Below are 18,215 nucleotides of genomic sequence, written 5' to 3'. Positions count from 1 at the left end.
TAGGAAAAGGGCTGATCCAGGGAGGGAATCTGGGTTGGTATGGGTGGAGAGTTCCCAGGAATGGGGCAAGCAGATACCCAGGTATGAGAGGAAACGAAGATATCTTTGGTACATATTTTTAGACTAAAGCAGCAAAATAAGAGTTGAAGTTACTCTGTCTCATAGTTGAGACCAAGTTATAAAACTCAGTCAGAAATAGAGTTTGGGACTTAAGTCAAATCAACAGTGATTTTTGTTAACTCATCTCAGAAAGTGACCATGGGAGTTGGTATAGCATGAGCCAGTGACTATCCAGCCTATAGGAGGCTGGAACTCAGAGAGAACTATTTTCCATGGTTATCGCAGCAAGGCTATTAACTTTCAAAGACAGTTTCTTCAAGTTACTGTTGGTCCTAAAGATAATCAGTTTCTCCAGATCACTGAATCCTAGGTAAACAGAGTTATTAGCCTTCTTACATATCTTCATCACAGATAGTAGGGCATATAAGACAGTTTTCAAGATAAATGGTTATTTGGCCATTTTCCTCAGAAAAGTATAATAAATAGTTCTCTTAAAAACCATAGTAGATTGTTTGGACATTTATAAAGGGCAGTTTTTCAATTAATATCAATCTTTGTATTTGTAAGTAGTCCTAGTACATCAATTAAACTTAATCTACTTTTTAATGTTTGTATCTGTTTTTTGTTATAGTGTGATTAAAATAATACTATATTTGCCATGGAGAGTTCTATAGGTAAATAACTCAAAATCAATTGGATTTGCAGATTTTCCCAGCATGTGAATTAGAACTCCTTTTGTAAAAGAATGGAGAGCACACGTAAACCTGTTAAATTGCATGAAGGATGGGTGTCATCATTCCATATGAGTCAGACTTTTTTGAACTTCCCAAAAATATGATTTTCTGACATCTTTCATTAATTGATGTGTTTTTATGTATATTTAAAACATTGCGGGGGGGGGGGGGGCAGATAGGTTTTTAGTGAATAGAGAGCCTGGTCCAGAGACAGGAAGTTCTGGGTTCAAATGTGGCCTCAGAGACTTCCTAGTTGTGCGATCCTGGGCAAATCACTTAACCCCGTTTGCCTAGCCCTTACTACTCTTTGGCCTTGGAACTGATACTTGGTGTTGATTCTAAGACAGAAGGTAAGGGTATTACAGCTTTTGTTTGGGATCCATTTTCAAAAGATAGGTGATTCTGCCTGTCTTTTATATGAGACGTGCTTGTTTTATTTATCTGGTTCTTAAGTTGAAAAACTTATCGTGTCTTGAAGATTTTTCTTATAGAGTAGCTGCTTGTCTTCCTATTGATGATGCATTACGAATACAACTCCTTAAAATTGGCAGTGCTATCCAACGTCTTCGTTGTGAACTAGATATCATGAACAAAGTAAGTATGCTAATTTTTTCTCACTATTCTTGATGAAGTCCAAAGTTAGTTGGATCTGATATACCAGGATGCCTGGTTAGGATCTATGAAATCAGAGTGAGTATTCTCATTTGAAATTACACTAAGCCTACAAGAACTTACAAATTTAAAATTTGTTTTTTATATAAACTCTTAAAATGACAATTCAGTAACATATTTTTCCCTGAATATAATTGAACTAATTGGTTCAGAACTATTGAATTGTCATTCCCATTTTCTTGATAGAATTTTTAAAAAAAATAGCATAGTTTTAGAGAGAGAGCTGGAAAATGGGATTTAGGATCCCAAAGATTTATATTACAGTGGGCTTTTTTAACACAACAATCCCTTACTCATAATTTTTCAGAGCAATATTGATGATTAATTGCTCTGCTAAAAATTTTTTTTCTAGACATTATGGATTGTTTTAATGAGATCATTTGGCCCACCAATTTCCTAAGTAAATTAGATATACCTAATAAAGTTTAATATAAATTGGGGGTGGGGGGAGTCCCTTCTGTCCAAGTGTAAGAGTCAGCATGATACTTGTTCCCCAGTGCCATTTTCATACCATGCATCTTCTACCCTTTTCTCTTTTTAAGATTAATTTATCTCCTGATTCAGATTCCTGTTGACAATCTGCCCACCATTCAAGTCACATTTCCTTGTTTCTCAAGGAGTTTAGTGTATTTTTTTTAATTGGACCTGTGATTTCATTAATATAGAAAACTTCTCCCAATGCAGATCAGCAGCTGGCAATCTTACCGATAATCTTAGAGAATTGCTGGGCTTACTTGGAAGTTACATGAATGTGTTAGCCATGAGACTGAGCCTAGACTTTCTTGGAAACAAGGCTGACTCTCTCCATTGTGCTATTCTGCCTCCCCTCAGTAGATATTCCCTAAAATACCTGGGTCCTCCTGATCAACAGTCCCCTAAAGTCCCCTGACCTATACTCTGAGGTTCTTTCAGCCACAGCCATTCTCTCCAGCTGACTTCCAAATCTCCTTCTTCCCTTTCACTACCAATCTCTTGCCAGGAGTTTTGTCTCCACTTTGTGGCTACTCATTCTGAACCCTGTGAATTCTGACCTCCACCCCCACTACCAAAACCCCCTCTCTCCAAGGTAACTAATGTACTTAAAAAAAAAAAACAAACCTCAACGATTTTTACTTATACCCCTTCTGAAAACATCAGACTAATTTCCCACTATGCCTTTTTACTTCCCATTGGATTCTCCCTTTTAATAAAGAAAAATCTGAATGAAGCCCAATCAACAAAGCCACCATATCTAGCAGTATTATATGTTCTTTGTACTATAGTCCCCTGCTTTTCTACTGAAACAAGATAGAAAGAATTCTGAGAACCAAGGTAGTAATTGTACTTAATCTGAGTTTGGGAATATTTTAGGGTTGTTTTCTGTTCCTTTGCCTGTAGTCATTGCTTCTATTTTTCACTTGGTTCTATTCTCTTCCCTCATTAGCAGCTACCAGTTGACTCTTATGTGATTTTGAATTGCTCACATTCGTTTTTTATGTCACAGTGATATTCTGGTGGGCTCATATTCCACAGTTTGTTAGACCATTCCTAGGTGAAGGTCTCCACTTTTTTATCTCCAGTTTATGCTATCACGAGAATGTCTGTGTGAAGATCTTGTTCTCTTCTTCAATAAGAACCCAGAGTTATACCCAGTCAGAGTGGATGGTGCAGACAGTCTTCCCAATTTAGGAACTTTTCTGGCCTCATTACACTCATGTCTCTATTGCAACATTGTGTGCCTGTGTGTCAGGAGCGTCTCTGTCAATTGTTCTGTCTGATGTGTGTAGCTTGAAACTAACCCGAAGAGAGATTCTGTTCCACTTTAGCTTCTTATCCCTGACCTTCACTCAGGCCTCATCTCCCTTGACTTCCCTGTGGCTTTTCATACTTTCAAAGTCTGCCCCTTCCTTGAGACTCTTATCTTCTTTGACTTCATTGACACTCTTCTCTCCCTCTTTTTCCCCCAGATAGCTAACTGTTCTTTGTTAGCCTCCTTTGCTATATCTTTATCTGTCTTCCTTCCACTAAACATAGCTGTGCTCCAAGGTCTTAAGTCATCCTGTCTTCTTTCTCTGTCTCTTTTCCCTTAGTGATCTCATTTACTCTAATGGGAACACTTAGCATCTTCACACAAATGACTACCAACCTAGGACTTGGAGACTAAATGTATTTTTATCTGCCTATTGGATAGTCTGTCAGCATTTCAACCTGTGTAAAATAGCCCATTATCCACTAAAGCTACCCCTCTTCCAAACTTCTTTGAATTCTACTCAGTCTCCCTAGTTCTAACCTTGAATTCACTTTCTTTTTCTATTTTCTAGTGGGTTGCAAGCTTTGCCTCTTCTGTCCCATTCTTGTGTACTCAGTGGCCACTTCCCAAGTTGAGGTTCCCGTCACCTCCTGCCTTGACTGTTGTAATAACTACCTGGCTGGTCCACCTTCTGTTAATGTCTTTCTTTACCAATCTGTTTTTCACAAAATAATCTTTCAAAGTCACAGATTTGGCCTTATCATTTTGTCAAGAATTCTTCAGTTACTTTCTGTTTTCAGTGTGTTAAATAGCATATGCTCTTCACCATGACATTTGAAGTCCCCTACAATCTGACCTTATATCACATTCCTCTTTATATAGACTCTACAGTTCATCCAGACTGGAGTAGCTTCACTTCTGACTTGACATTTCTTCTCATACCTCTTTATATACACACAAGCCATTCCCCTTGCTTTGGATGCATTCCTCATCTTTGCCTCAAAATCTTTATCTTCCTTCAAGACTCACTTAGGTGCACCATCTCTCTGAAGTTTGCCCCTCATCTACTCCAAGGGTATTTGCCATCTCTCCTTTCTCAGATCACTTTGCATTATGTTTCTTTGTATACATGCTGTATTTACCCTCTCAACCTCACTCCAATCTCCTAGCATTAGAGTTTAAGCTCTTTAAGGAAGCAAAGAATGTTTACTTTTTGTCTTTTGTGTCTTAAGATGTTGTTTGAATTGAATTTTTGTGCTTGGATCAATTTGGATCAGCATGTGATCTAGCATTTTCTCATTTAACATCTCATCCATTGTCTTTCTGTCCTCTCCCCACACTTTGTTTTTTAATGACTAAGGGACATATTTAGGAAATATAGCACTCGTAGAAATTCTTGGGGAAAGTTGAAAAATGTGATGTGATGTATGTTTTATTACTGAGTTGGCTTGACAAAGTATACATTTATTTTCTTCTATTTATCTTCTAAGACTGTTCTGTGTGTGTTTTTTAAGTGTACCTCCCTTTGCTGTAAGCAATGTCAAGAAACAGAAATCACAACCAAAAATGAAATATTCAGGTGAGATTCTTATTCTCTTCAATTCAGCTAAAGGTTTTTATTGAACAAGTGCTGTGAGTTTGAGGAAGTACAAAAGGGGTCTAACAATGGAAGATATATGAGGAGTAAAATCAGAGATAGATGCAATTTTCCCCATAAATGCTTTTGTATTTAATTGATGAATTTATTCACCACTCAGGTAAAATCTTTTACCTATTAATTATTGGAAAAGGTGGTTGTCATATAAAGTTTCTTTCAGGTATTTATTTTTCATGAAATAAAACTGACACTAAATATTTCTATAAGGTATGTATATAAATTAATGAAATTGCCTTCATTAGGTATAAGTAATTTTTTTTTAAAAGAAGCTCTTAAGGAATTGTAGGAGTCAAATGATTTCTTTGTAAAGCCCCATTGGTATTCAGTCAAGACTCCAGTAAAAATGAAAAATCTTTGTTCTTTCTACTCTGGTTGCCAAAACTAAGGTAGTAAATTCATTTAATCAGTATTCAATAGCTGGCTTATTTTTCAGCCTAGCATCATTCTTGCTCTATTTTATTGTCACATAAGAGTCTTAGACCTGGAACTGCAAGTATGATATAACCCAGGCCTTTTAGTTTAAAGATGAGGACCCAGACTCAGTAGGAAGTAATTGAGTTGTAGTATAGGTTATCCAACTGTTGCTCCAGTATTCTTGTTGCCACGCCATGGGAAGATTTTTTGGATGTGAGATTGTTTTTTTCAAGAGGGCTGTCATGTAATAGGAAAAAAACTGTTTGACCCCATAGTGCAGAAGTAGAAGGAAAGAAGCTAACAAGCATTTGTTAAGCCCCTACCATGTGCCAAGGCAGTATGCTAACTGCTTTACAAATATCTCATTTGATCTTCATAGCCCAAGGAAGTAGGTGCTATTATTATCATCCCCATTTTACAGTTGAGGAATTTGAGGCAAACCAGTAACTTGCCCAAGGTCACACCGCTAAAGTATCTGAGACCAAATTTGAACTCTTGTCTTCTTGACTTCTGGCTCATTCCTCAAACCACTGCTTGTAAAAAACTGTTTCCAAAGGTAGCCTCTGCCACATAAGCATTGAGTGGAAGTTGCAAAGAAACCTACTTCAGACTTCAGATAAGGAAAAACTTCTTAACAATTAAGTTCTCCAAAAGTGGATTGGGCTACATAGGGCAGGATGGATTTACCCTCCCTGGAGAAATAGCTGGATATTTAGAGGATACTCTGATTTGTTTGTGAGGTGAACCAGATGGTCTCTGAGGACCTTCTAACTCTGAAATCTGGTGATTCTGGAATCCTACCCAGATGGTTTCACTCAAGAGAGGGGTGGAAGTTGGGCTGTAACTATAGTGATTCTGGGCTTGATATATTGCCCCAAGGATAGAAAAGACCATCTTCATTTTACATAGTCAATCAGCTGCTTTGCTGTCATATTGTAGTACAAACACTAATAGAGGGCAGATATTGTTGTTTCTAGTTAGAGACGTTGACACGTATCCATCTTAGTAATTTGTCTGTGGCTACACACTTAGAATCCTTGAGTTGGAAGAACACGTGAGAGTCCAACTCCTCCCTAATTTTATAAGTCAAATAAAATGCAGAATAGTGAAGAAACTCCCTCAGCTAAGACTAGACAATAAGGTTGCTAACTCATCTGACTCCTTCCATGTATTCTAGCTTAATTTTGGACCTGTTTGATTTTTGGCTTGATGTATACTCTCATGCAGATTTTAAAAAAAGACTTGAACTAAAAAAGCACATTCTATAAAGAAATGTGGTCAATAAGTAATCAGTTATTAAATTGCTTGGAACAAGTAAGAAATACACCCAATAGCAATGTTGTGTTGTGAAATTTTCTTTAATTTAGATTTTCACATGCACACATGAATTAAAGTTGCAACTGTAGTTAGTTAGGGCTTCACAGAATCTCAGAGATATAAGGAACAAAATCACAGAATTTCCAAGTTGGAAGGCTCATCTTGGCCTACCTAGTTGAATCTGCAGTATGCTTTTGCTGGAGATCATAAACAACTTGCAGACAAAGCCAGAATTAAAATGTAGTTCCCATTCCACCGTATAAGTAACAATTGAGGACCTTTTAGGGGGAGTTTTGGAGGGGGAGGATATTTTCTGTGATTTTGTATTTTTTAGTCCTTGTGGAGATTTTTTTTTCCTTTTAAAACCAAAGTATTTTAGAAAATTATTGATTCTTTTCAGTCCTCATTGAAAATGAGTTCAGTACTCATTTCTAAGGGCAGAATTAAATGAATGAATTGAGTTTTTATTGATCATTAAACCTTTTCAGATATAAGTTGAACAAAAGCAAGGTGACTGTCAAGTGTTGTCTGTATTTTGAAATTCTTGACTTTTTACTCTTAATATTATATATCAAGATGTATTAATTTCTAAGCAATATTTTAATAGATTTTCAATTTTATTACCTTACACCTATTAAGATCCTTCTATTTCTTGCCAGTTCTCATGTTATATGTTAAAATTAAATAGGAACATTTTCATTCCAGATTCTGTGTGATTTATATAACTGGTCTTGATTATCTCTTATAGTTTGTCCTTATGTGGACCTATGGCAGCATATGTGAATCCTCATGGATATGTCCATGAGACACTTACAGTATACAAGGCTTCAAACCTCAATCTGATTGGCCGATCTTCAACCGAGCACAGCTGGTTTCCTGGGTAATTTAATGATTGTTGAATTGTTTTTATTTTAATTTACCTTCCTAGAGTTTAGTGTATTCTATGCTATAATCAGACACAGAAGCCAAAAGTCCTGAGCCAGAACTATAGCACAGCTATAAAATGAAATGAATAATTCTGCTTAAATGCTCTCCAACCTGTGAATAGTGAGCAGCAGCTGTTGCATTATTTTTTGTATCTTTTACATAAATAAATACCATAGAATGAAAAGGCAAGAAGAAATTTCCAAATGCTATGATCTTCAAGCAAAATTTAAATTAAAGGCAAAAACCACTGTATTCTGTCATCCATGACCTAAAGGTAAAATACTTGGTAACCAGACATCTAGTTCACTTCCCTTTTTTAATGATGAACAAACTGGAAACGGACTTCTCTCAGGTTGCAGGTGGGGTGGGCTTGAGGGTATAGAAAGTGTCTGAACTAAGATTCCAGCCCAGACCTCTTTAAGTCCTGGGTTTTTTCTACCACCTGGCTATGAGGCTCCCTATTGTCTTGTACTCGTAGCCCTCTGCCATGCCAGAGAAGCTTCACATATGCCACTGCTAGACTAGTTAGTATAGGAATAGACCCCACTGTCTGGAGAATTTTTATACTCTGTGTGATAATTGTGCTTTAATCAAATTGTTGAATTTACCATCATAATGTTGTGATTTGTAACACGTGATTCTTAAGTCTGAGCACCTACCTTAATGGTTTAGAATGTGTACTCAGAGCTGAGGTAAATATTTCACATCATTTTGGCTTTTATCCAACAGACATAATGTATGGTTCATATTAATATGTAGGCCATGCTTAACTGCTATATGTAATAGGGTATCGACTGCTATGTATCTTCTAAAGAACTCAAGGTCCTAAACAGAATATTTTAAATATAATTCACTAAGTTATAAGTTGTTAAATATGTACTTAAAATAAGAATGTGTTTGTTGGATGAATGAATAGTAAAGACTTCAGCCATCCACATGTGGTGATGATAAAAAGTTCAGATAATTTGTTACGAGATTTAAAATGAGAAGGTACTTTAGAGCCTTGTCTATTCCATTCCTCCAGTTTTGTAAGATGAGGAAACTAAGGCCAACTGAAGTTAGGTTACCACTTAAGATCAAACAGATTGTATCAGCTAAGATTTGAAGCATCATTTTTGGATGTATTTGATTAGTCTGCTAAAATCTCTAATTTTGCTTATGTCCTCTTATCTCACTTTCTCCTGTCCCATAGTTTTGGAATCAATTTTTTGAATCTATAAGAGGATTTTACATTTGTTCTTAGTAAATTTCAGGGCTGGAGGACCTCAGAACCTTCCCTATTGCAAACTCCTCCCTTCGTAGATGAGGAAAAAGAGACCCTTCTTAAAAGTGATTTACCCATGTCAAACTGGTTGTAATTGTGAGAGACACAATTTGAACTAATCATCTAACACCAAAGGCACAATTTGAATTAGTCATCTAACACCAAAGCCAGTATTCTATTTTATCATTTTGTCTTTAGTTCATCACTTTACTCTTGAGATCTTGGTGGTTTCCTAACTTTTTCATCCTTTATATTAATGATTTCTCCACCCCCTTTTCCCCCTTCCCCCCCCTCCCCCCCCCCGCTCTTATATCATCAGTGCCTTTAAGTCATTAATAAAAGTGTTAAGTAGTACAAGGTCAAGGAGAAGTTCCTAGGGCACACGACCAGCATCTCCTTCAAATTGAAATTGCTAATCTTGGCACTGACACTTTCTATATCCCCTGCCCACCTGATCTGAAACCTGAGAGAAATCAGTTTCCAGTTCGTTCATCATTAAAGAAGAAAACGGAACTAGATGTCCTTTAACGTTCTTCTTGCCTCTAAATCCAAAATTCTGAGATGAGCCTGATCTGGTTACAAATATCAATCACCACTTTCACTGGCCAGTCAGCTGATACAGTTTTAAGAGTTTCATTTTTTAAGATCCTTTTTTCTCCATTAAGTCTTTCCTCACATTATCAGCCCACGGTAGCATCCCTCTTTTCTGGCCCCACTGCATTTGTTGGACCACTACTATGACATTTCTGTGCTGTCTTACTTTGCTATCATAGGTCAGGAGCTGGGGTAGGTTGGTCTCAAACACAGTATAAATTCCAGTTTTGCAGTTGTTACTTCTGAGAAGCCTCCATATTCCCTGAATATGACAGGAACTCAAAAAATATTTTGTGGAATTTCAAAGCTGAAAGACAAGAAATTATCTGGTTAGTTTTCCTATTTTACAGATGAAGTATCAGAGAAATGAATAAAGTCATTTGCCCTAATCACACAGGTAATTAGTAGCAGGAGATTGAAATGATTTCCCCAACTGATTATTAATTTCTCTTTTTAACAGAAAAAGAATCGAGGGAACCTTTATATTTAATATTTAAGGATCTTAAATTTCTAAGATCATTTACTTTGTTACTCTTATTTCCCATCTGCCATGAGAAAGGTCAGTTTGTTAAATAAAGTCTGGCAGGGGGCAGCTGGGTAGGTCAGTGGATTGAGAGCCATGCCTAGACACGGGAGGTCCTGGGTTAAAATCTGACCTCAGACACTTCCCAGCTGTGTGACCCTGCGCAAGTCACTTGACCCCCATTGCCTACCCTTACCACTCTTCTGCCTTGGAGCCAATACACAGTATTGATTCCAAGACGGAAGGTAAGGGTTTAAAATAAAAAATAAAACCTGGCAAAGATGACACTTTTCTAGTCTAGGATCTAAATTCCCAGACTAATCAATAATTTCTCTTGGAAACAAAATCATGAATTATTTCTGGTTATGTTTACTGCTTGTTGCACAGTGTTATGGTGGAATAAAGACACCAAGTAGTTAAGGCCAGACAATGGTTTATTTAGTAATTTATGTGGTTACAGAAACAAATCACATCCAAGGCTCTCAGTAGCCAAGGATCCTGAACTTTGGTTTGTACAGTTATAAATTGAGGGGGTGTGGAGCAGGACAGAATGTAGGTATTGAAGTCACTATTCCTTATTTTTCCTGAAATCAGATTAAAGTGGAAAGTGGGGCTGGGGGGCGGTGCAGTTGGGTTACAATATATCCCCCAAGTCAGATTGCTTACAAGAAGTTAAAATTTAACAAAATGGTAGACGTAGGAATTGTCAATATGGAGTTATTAGTGCTTGTTTTTTCTTTTACTATGACTATTATCTGCAGATCCACTGTGTGGTGAGGAAACAAAGACAGATAAGAATCTTTTGCTCCTCAAGAGTACTTAAAATAACTAAAATTATACATAAGAAATATTTTTACAATAGACTTAAGTTTTTAAAATCTGTTAATGTACTCATTTTTGTCTTCTACTTTTCATTACATTGCTTTGAGTTGTTGATTTATCTTCCCAATAGAAAAATAAGTATGCTTTTTGTGGCCTTAAATCCTTTCATCTTCATTTTAGAACAGTTCATTTTTGTTGAATCAATTTAATAGTGTAATCTTGAATGCCTTTAATATCATACTGTGATGATTTAATTAATTAATTTTAGGGATGTTTAATTTATACACAGTAGAAAAATGATATACTTCTGCAGGTGGGAGGATAAAAACAGATCCTGCTGTTCTCAATGAGCATGAAAATGCAGAATAACAAAAAATGCAGGTGCAAGACTAGCATGTGGCCTTGGCACGATGAATACAAGAGTAAACTTGTATTCAAAAGAAAACCTCTAGATTCCTCAGAACATTTTTCTCTATGGTGGAGGGAAAATTAGCATAGTTTTTTTTCTTTTCTTGTGTGATAGAGAACCCAGTATTTCAAGTTTGACTAACCAAAAGTGTTTTCTATAGTGTTTTACCTTTGTGTAGAAAGTACCAAGTAAGCATTTAGTCCCACACAAAATAAGAAGTGGTACCTTGGAGAAAAGTAGAGACTCTAATTTCTTTGGAGTGAAATAATATTAAAAGATTGAAATACCAAGGGTAGCACTTCCAAATGTCCATCCCAGATATATATGTATTTTTTGGTACAAGAATTGTTTTGCATTTATTATTGCTATAGAAACATTAGCTAATGCTTGCTTGCATATGAATTGACTTTTCTGAAATCAGGCACAAGTTCTAATTAAATCTTATAGATTATTAAGGGTTGCGATAGTCTTATCAGTATTTGAAATAAATTTTTACAAAAAACTATGGTCATTTTAAAGATGATTACTTTATTTTTCAGGTATGCATGGACTATTGCCCAATGCAGAGTTTGCTCAAGTCATATTGGGTGGAAATTTACAGCCACTAAGAAGGATATGTCACCCCAAAAATTTTGGGGGTTAACTCGCTCTGCTCTCCTGCCCAGGATTCCAGAAACTGAAGATACAGCCAATCAAGATAGCTCGCCATTACTCTGCTTGTAACCTAATGATTTGCTTTGGGAACAAGAAACAAAACCAATCAGTCAGTGTTTCTAAATCAAATCTACCTTGGAAGTTAATTCTTCTTCTGATGCTTACCGAGAAGCATCATTACACTGAGGTTTGCTGTATGTATGAGGAATTGCTACTTCTCTGAAAAACAGTAACTGAAGATCTGAATTCATTGTTGAAGAGGAAGAAAAGAAATTTAGCAAATAGGTTTGATTTCAGGAATATCTATCCTAAGTAACTTGGTAAACTTGCCACTGCCCTGTTGAATTTGACATCTGTTTTTACCCAATTAAGGTTTAAAAACATTGCTGTTGAAAACAGAATGTTGCTTATAGCCTTCATTTGTGGCAATAAATATTAAAAATGCATTTCTTTTTTAGGGATGTTTGTCAGAGTACGTGTAGCACATGAAAACGTTTTTCAAAAGTGGCACTGATGTTTCCAGGTTTGTGTGTGTCTGTACACACACATGCACACTCACATGCACACGTGCACACATACCCACACATGCACGCACATACACACACACACACTCTCACTCTCTCTTTCTTTCTGAATTTCCATTTTGCTCAACTGTAAATATCTTGGTGTGAGACTGGTTGCTCCATCCTGGTATTTGTGATTGTTGTAATGCTGTTTTAATAATGGCAAAAGGCAATCAGTGGCACTTGCTGCTAAAGCAAGTAAGGTACAGTGTTCCTTTTTTATAGGGAGATTGGATCATATATTAAAAAAGGCTTTTTCCTTTCCAATTTAGCTTTTCTGCCATGTTGATTTGTAAGTCTTTTGAAACATTGATGTAAAATGTACAGTTTGAACTCCCCAAATAAACTTTCCTCATTTTCCAAAAATATTAGTGAATTCTGACTCATGCTGTTAAATATATTTGTTTAGCATTTGGTAAACTGTTACCCACTTAATCTTAATTTGCTGAGTACATGAATTAATTTCCATGAAGCAAGTTTAAACAATATGGGCATCATCCTTTTGGCTCATTTTACAACCTTAATACTCTATGTCCCATTTTATTATTGGAAATGAACAGGATAAGGAAAAGCAGAATAATGACACAAATGTTCAATTTTCTTGAAAAATGTACTTAAGTAGGAATCTAGAGGTGTGACCTGTTTATATTTCTTCAAATAGTGTTTGGTTCACCATATATGTTTAACGTAAATAATGAGAAAATACTCTTTAAGTCAGTTTACTAATAAAGGAGCTATTATATTAAATTGTATTCAATGATTATGTTCCATTTAACTGTTTATATAAGTGCACATGCTACAAGCATTGTATAAACATACAACAAAATCTGCGAATGTGATGTTATTTTTTTGGTTATGAAAATTTTTCAGCTAAATTTGAGGAATGGCCACTAATTTTTTACGTAGTGTTTAGTTGACCCATTTTGATAACAGTTTTATTTTCACCAATTTACCTTGATAATGACCTGGAGAAATCATTAGCCATGCTGAGTAAGTAGATGGTGATTTCTCCCCCCCCCATTTAGAAATGTTTTCTAAATTCTTGAAAAATCAAAATGTGAGAACATGTCTGTACTATAGTCACTCAAAACATTTTCCTAATCTTCATGCCATTCAAGTTGGAATGGAGAAGTTAAGATGCCGTTTTCGATTGCTATTGAACACAGCTGTTTTTATTTCCCTGAATTATGAGGTTACCTCAGACATCAAACCGACATTGTGTGACATCTGAGCATGAAATATGCTGCTTTTTGGTATTATGTGCATATATAATCATGTGAAGCTAGGTTAAAATGCAGTTTAATTATGATTTTCTTTGAATTTCATAGACATGAGCATCTTTGTTGGAACTAAGTTTGTGACAACCTGGTAAATCACTGAAGGATGGCCAATCTCTTTTTTGTGGTTCCTAGCTATAGAAGAAGCACATGTAGAGAAATCATGAAATATGTATGTATTGTTTTATAGTATTGCTGTAGTCTTAAAGAGTTCTGTACATTATACAATTTTATGACTTGAAAACCCTTTTGCTTTTTAAGAAAGGATATGAATGTTAGGACGATGACTTTAGAGAACAGTGAATAGTCCCACACTGGCTAGCAGAATGCCCGGTCATATTTAATTGTACGTTTTAGAAGTATTTGCCATTAAGTGCTCAAGTAGCATAAAATACCTCTAGGAATCAACAAGATTGCATTTTTTCAGTATCTTTCCTTAGATTTGTTAAAAGAAAAATGCTGAAAGCTGTTTTGTAGCATGTAGTGATTCTTGTTTTCATGTGTTTTAAATTTTATCTGCATTATCTTGTGATTTTTTTATGATGCTATTTTGTACATTACTATTTCTGGTTTGGAGTTCAGATATTAAGTTTTCAAAAGAGTTTAGGGTGTTTTGCAGAGTTGCTGTGAGAAAGTACACTGCTTTCACTTTCGCAGTCTGCTTTTTGAAATAGATCTCAGAATAATTTGTCATACTGCTTGCCAATATTTGCAAAGAATTAAACTCTTGAAGTATTTAAGAAACAGTAATAAAGCCCTAACATCGTGATTGACTCTTTGTGATTTGCAAAAGTATGGATGATGTTTAGTTGTAAAAATGAAGAAATTGTGTACATCTGTTTCTGTCTGTTATTATATTGATTTCTAGTCTCTTCTGAGTGCACAGTATCCACACTGTATCCACGTTGGTGTGGATACTCTCGGTTCCATCTAATGTTTTAAGTGTTGCTGTGGCCAAACATCTGGTGACAGAGTCCTCCATACTTCGCTAGGTTGGTTGAAAGACCAGTATTCCTGTGCTTATTTATTTTTAAATATTCAACTGACTTCTCATGGACATTGTTGTTGAAAGATAAATCCCTCACAAAAGTCCTGTACTGTGCAGCTGGTGGAGTCAGGAAGACTCATCTTCCTGAATTCAAATCTGGCCCCTAGTTACTAGCTGTGTGACCCTGAGCAAGTCACTTAACTATTTTCCTCAGTTTCCTCATCTGTGAAATGAGCTGGAGAAGGAAATGTCAAACCACTCCATTATCTTTGCTCAGAAAACACCAGACAGGTTATGAAGAGTCAGACATGACTGAAACAAAGGAATGCCAAAAAAGTGCTCTGCTGTGGCCTCCTCTTGGCTTGGGAGGTAACATTCCAGGTTCTTAAATTGGAACAGCTGAACATCCAGGCCTGCCAGTGCCAGCATCGCTAGAAATGTTGTTGGTCAGGAGCTCAAGAACTCTTTTTCCTCTTTCAAAACAACTAAATCCTTCTGAAGTGTGTCAGGGATGGACTACTGATGTAGGTGAATCAAATGCTCTTCACAGGAGAGGCTAAAGTTTACCCTATTCAGATGGCTGAAGGGAAACCATCCTTTGGTTTCCAGTTTGCCATTTTTCCTACCTTCCTGATCTTTTGTTAGGCTCTCACTAGTACTGCAGGCTTCAGTTATCTGAAGGAATGTGAGAATCTTTGGACAAATTCACAAGTCAGTTACTAAGAAAAGAAACTAATGTGCCCAGCGCAGTCAGACTGGTGTTTGGCAGACAGCGGTAAAAGCATCAATTGTCACCTTTTTTCCATTCTACATAATGAGTTTCCTTTTCAGAACAAAATCTTAGGGCCGTGTCATTGGGTGTGGCAGTTGTATGTGGCAGAATTTTCAGCAGTTACAGTCCTTAGAATTTTAGTTTTTTCAGATTAAGATCATAAACTCCCACTGATTGGCATGACTGCATCCTTGACATTGGTAATTGTTTATTGTCTTGGACGCGTGCTTTTCTCATCCCATAGAGATGAAGGAGTTAAGATTCTACAGTGAAATGTGTGCACTGTGCTTGAAAAAAATTCCTTTTAAAATGAATGTTCCTAGAAAACATAAGTGAAAGGGCCCATTTTCAAAAGTCTACAAATCCTGATGAAGCAGCTTTTCAGAGGGACATTTTTTCCCCATATACAGACGAGCACCCGTTCCTCATTGGGATACTGTTCATTTCACTCTTTGGGACAGATGTTTCTCCACAATATTTTTATACACTCAGCCCATCTTCTCAGGCACACACAAAAGCTGGATGGCGCATACATAGTGAGTAGTTTCCAAACTTTTTGATCACCTTCCACTATGGTCAAAAAGTGTGCTGCATACTTTGTTATCATGTACATTATGAAACAGAAAAGGACGGGGCAGAAATGAAACCTTGGAGAGCAGAGCTAATAGGGAGCTGGGGAGTTTGGGTAGGCAAGAGGCCTGCTCAGAAGCCCCAAAAGAGGAGGCCTGAAGTAAGATGGTGGGTAGAAGGGAAGAGGGGATCCATGTGGAAGATACCGATGCAGAGAAATGACAAGTTTTATAGACTGATTACTGGGGGGAGGGAAAATGAGTCAAGGCGAACGCTGTGAAACCTGTGTGACAGATATGGAAGATCAGAAAAGGGCAAGTTCTGAACAAAAGGTTCTTTTAAACATGCTGAATTTTTTAAATTCAGGGACACCAAGTTCAAAATGGCCTGGAGCTCCCCTGCTTATGGGTCTCCCTGTGAATCCGAGTCATCTGCAGATGCAACTATGGGAGCTGATAGGAAGTCACTGAGTAACGTGACAGAGGGCCCACGGGGAGCCTTGGGGTAGACCCCGTGGCAGGGGGCCTCATACAGATGATGAGCCAGCAAAAAAAGGAAGCAGTGTCCTAACAAGCCAAAGAAAAGAGGGGAAGGAGCCAGGAGTAAATGGGGTCAGCAGTGTGAAATGCTAGAGATTAAGGATGAAAACTGAGGAGGAAATCACTAGATCACTTGAAGAAAGCAGTTTCTTTCAGTTGAACCCAGGAGAGGCTAATGAGGTTGAGAACCTGGGAAGTGGGAAGCTGGTGAAGCCCTCCTCAAAACAGGAAGCTCAGAAGAGGGGTGAGTCCTTTGGGAAATGATAACAGAATGCCGCCTGTTCACCCTGCACTGCTCACTTTGGGGGACTCCTCCCCTGGGATACATGCAGAGTCCCCCACTGGAGAGATGGGGAATTTGGGAGGGGGGGCATTATCCCCTCCCCTCCAGAGCCTCTAACTCCTACTCTAGAGGCTACTGGAACGACAAACAGGGAAATGGACCTGAAAGATGAACTTGGGTGCCAGGCCTTCCTCAATTACCAGGTTGAGACTGAAATGAAGATTTCTCAAGCCTCTATTTGTCCTCTAGCTGGAGCATAAAAACACCTACAACACTTTTTAAGACTGCAAGAAGCAAATGAGATGGTATAATTTGCAAACCTTAAAGCACCACATAGAGTGGTGACTAAAGCAGCAGATTTGACTAGATCTTGGCTACAGCATCCCCTTCATGGCCCCTTGGGACTAAGTGTATAGAGCTATAATGAATGATATTAACTCTTCACTTAATATTTTAGATTTTAGGTGACCGATTCCCCCCCATTCTCCAGGTCTTAAACCCTGCAACCTGAGGTGAAACCAGACAGCAAGGTTAAATCCAGTCTCGTTCTCTCAACTCCCTACTTCCCCCCACGTCCTCCAAAAGAAGCCGAAAGTAAGATTGGGATTGGAAGAGAACTCAGTGGCCTGCCAAAAGATGATCCCTGACATTTTACCTATAATTTATGGCCAGAAATATTACCAGAATCCACCTGTTTGGGGGGAGAAGTTAGCCTAAGATATATCGGACCTCAGCAATTTTTAAATCATGAAAGGAGTCCCTGTACTTAATAGCCAAGAGGTACTTGAGACAGAGATAAAGCACTCTGACCTGGCAAGAGACCATTAAGAATCACTGGCCTTTACTTTGCATTCTTGAGGCTCTATGAAGCCACGGGAAGGTTAATGGTCATGAAACAAAAGGAAAAGAAGTCCCCATTTCCTTTAGGCTTGAATTATAAGACAAAACAAAAATTAGTTTAATCCTGAAGCATACCACTGGGTTACCTAGAATTCCTAAAAAATACAATGCTAAGGAAGCAAAACAGACAAAAGAAAAATGCTTTAAATGATTTTAAATTGGGATGCTCTGGGGCCTTAAGGGTAAGTGCAGCTGCTGGCCTATCTGGAGGTACTAATAAGAGACGACTCATTTTTCCTACCCTGGTACTTAATATTACTAAAAATGCTCAATACTCAATAAATTGCCTCTCCTCCTGATAGTTCTACTGCACTCCGTGCATTCTTACACTAGCTAGGCTGCCATCTAGTGCTCACATGTTACTATTAGCTGGAAGACTAGTTAGCTATCCAAATAAGGAGAATAGAACCTTCTGAATGAAGACCACTTACATAAAATTTTAGGTTCTTGGGTTGAAAGCAAAGTGATTCTTCAAAAGTCAACCAGGAGATGCGTCCTTATTCGGGCTGACCTTTACTTCCTACAAAGACCCAGTGATGTCCACCAG

The 18,215-nt window shown here is 37.4% G+C and overlaps 1 protein-coding gene across 3 annotated transcripts in view; it reads left to right on the top strand.

The window, feature by feature from the left end:
- CRBN (cereblon) overlaps window positions 1-12,870 on the top strand; it is a 37,843-nt gene extending 24,973 nt beyond the window's left edge. For 2 of the 3 annotated variants that reach the window (XM_044662621.1, XM_044662697.1), the window contains exons 8-11: window positions 1,273-1,388; window positions 4,710-4,774; window positions 7,332-7,463; window positions 11,662-12,870. In XM_044662621.1, coding sequence (XP_044518556.1) covers window positions 1,273-1,388; window positions 4,710-4,774; window positions 7,332-7,463; window positions 11,662-11,845 — 497 coding nt within the window. In that variant the 3' untranslated portion in view covers window positions 11,846-12,870. Of the gene's footprint in view, window positions 1-1,272; window positions 1,389-4,685; window positions 4,775-7,331; window positions 7,464-11,661 lie in introns of all 3 variants that reach the window. The other variant, XM_044662549.1, reaches the window with a different exon arrangement.
- The last annotated feature ends 5,345 nt before the right edge of the window (window positions 12,871-18,215 follow it).

Source organism: Gracilinanus agilis, chromosome 1 (genome assembly GCF_016433145.1).
Source record: "Gracilinanus agilis isolate LMUSP501 chromosome 1, AgileGrace, whole genome shotgun sequence".
NCBI lineage: Eukaryota > Metazoa > Chordata > Mammalia > Didelphimorphia > Didelphidae > Gracilinanus > Gracilinanus agilis.
The sequence above is the reverse complement of the archived record's forward strand: the minus strand, read 5'-3'. Positions and strand labels throughout refer to the sequence as shown.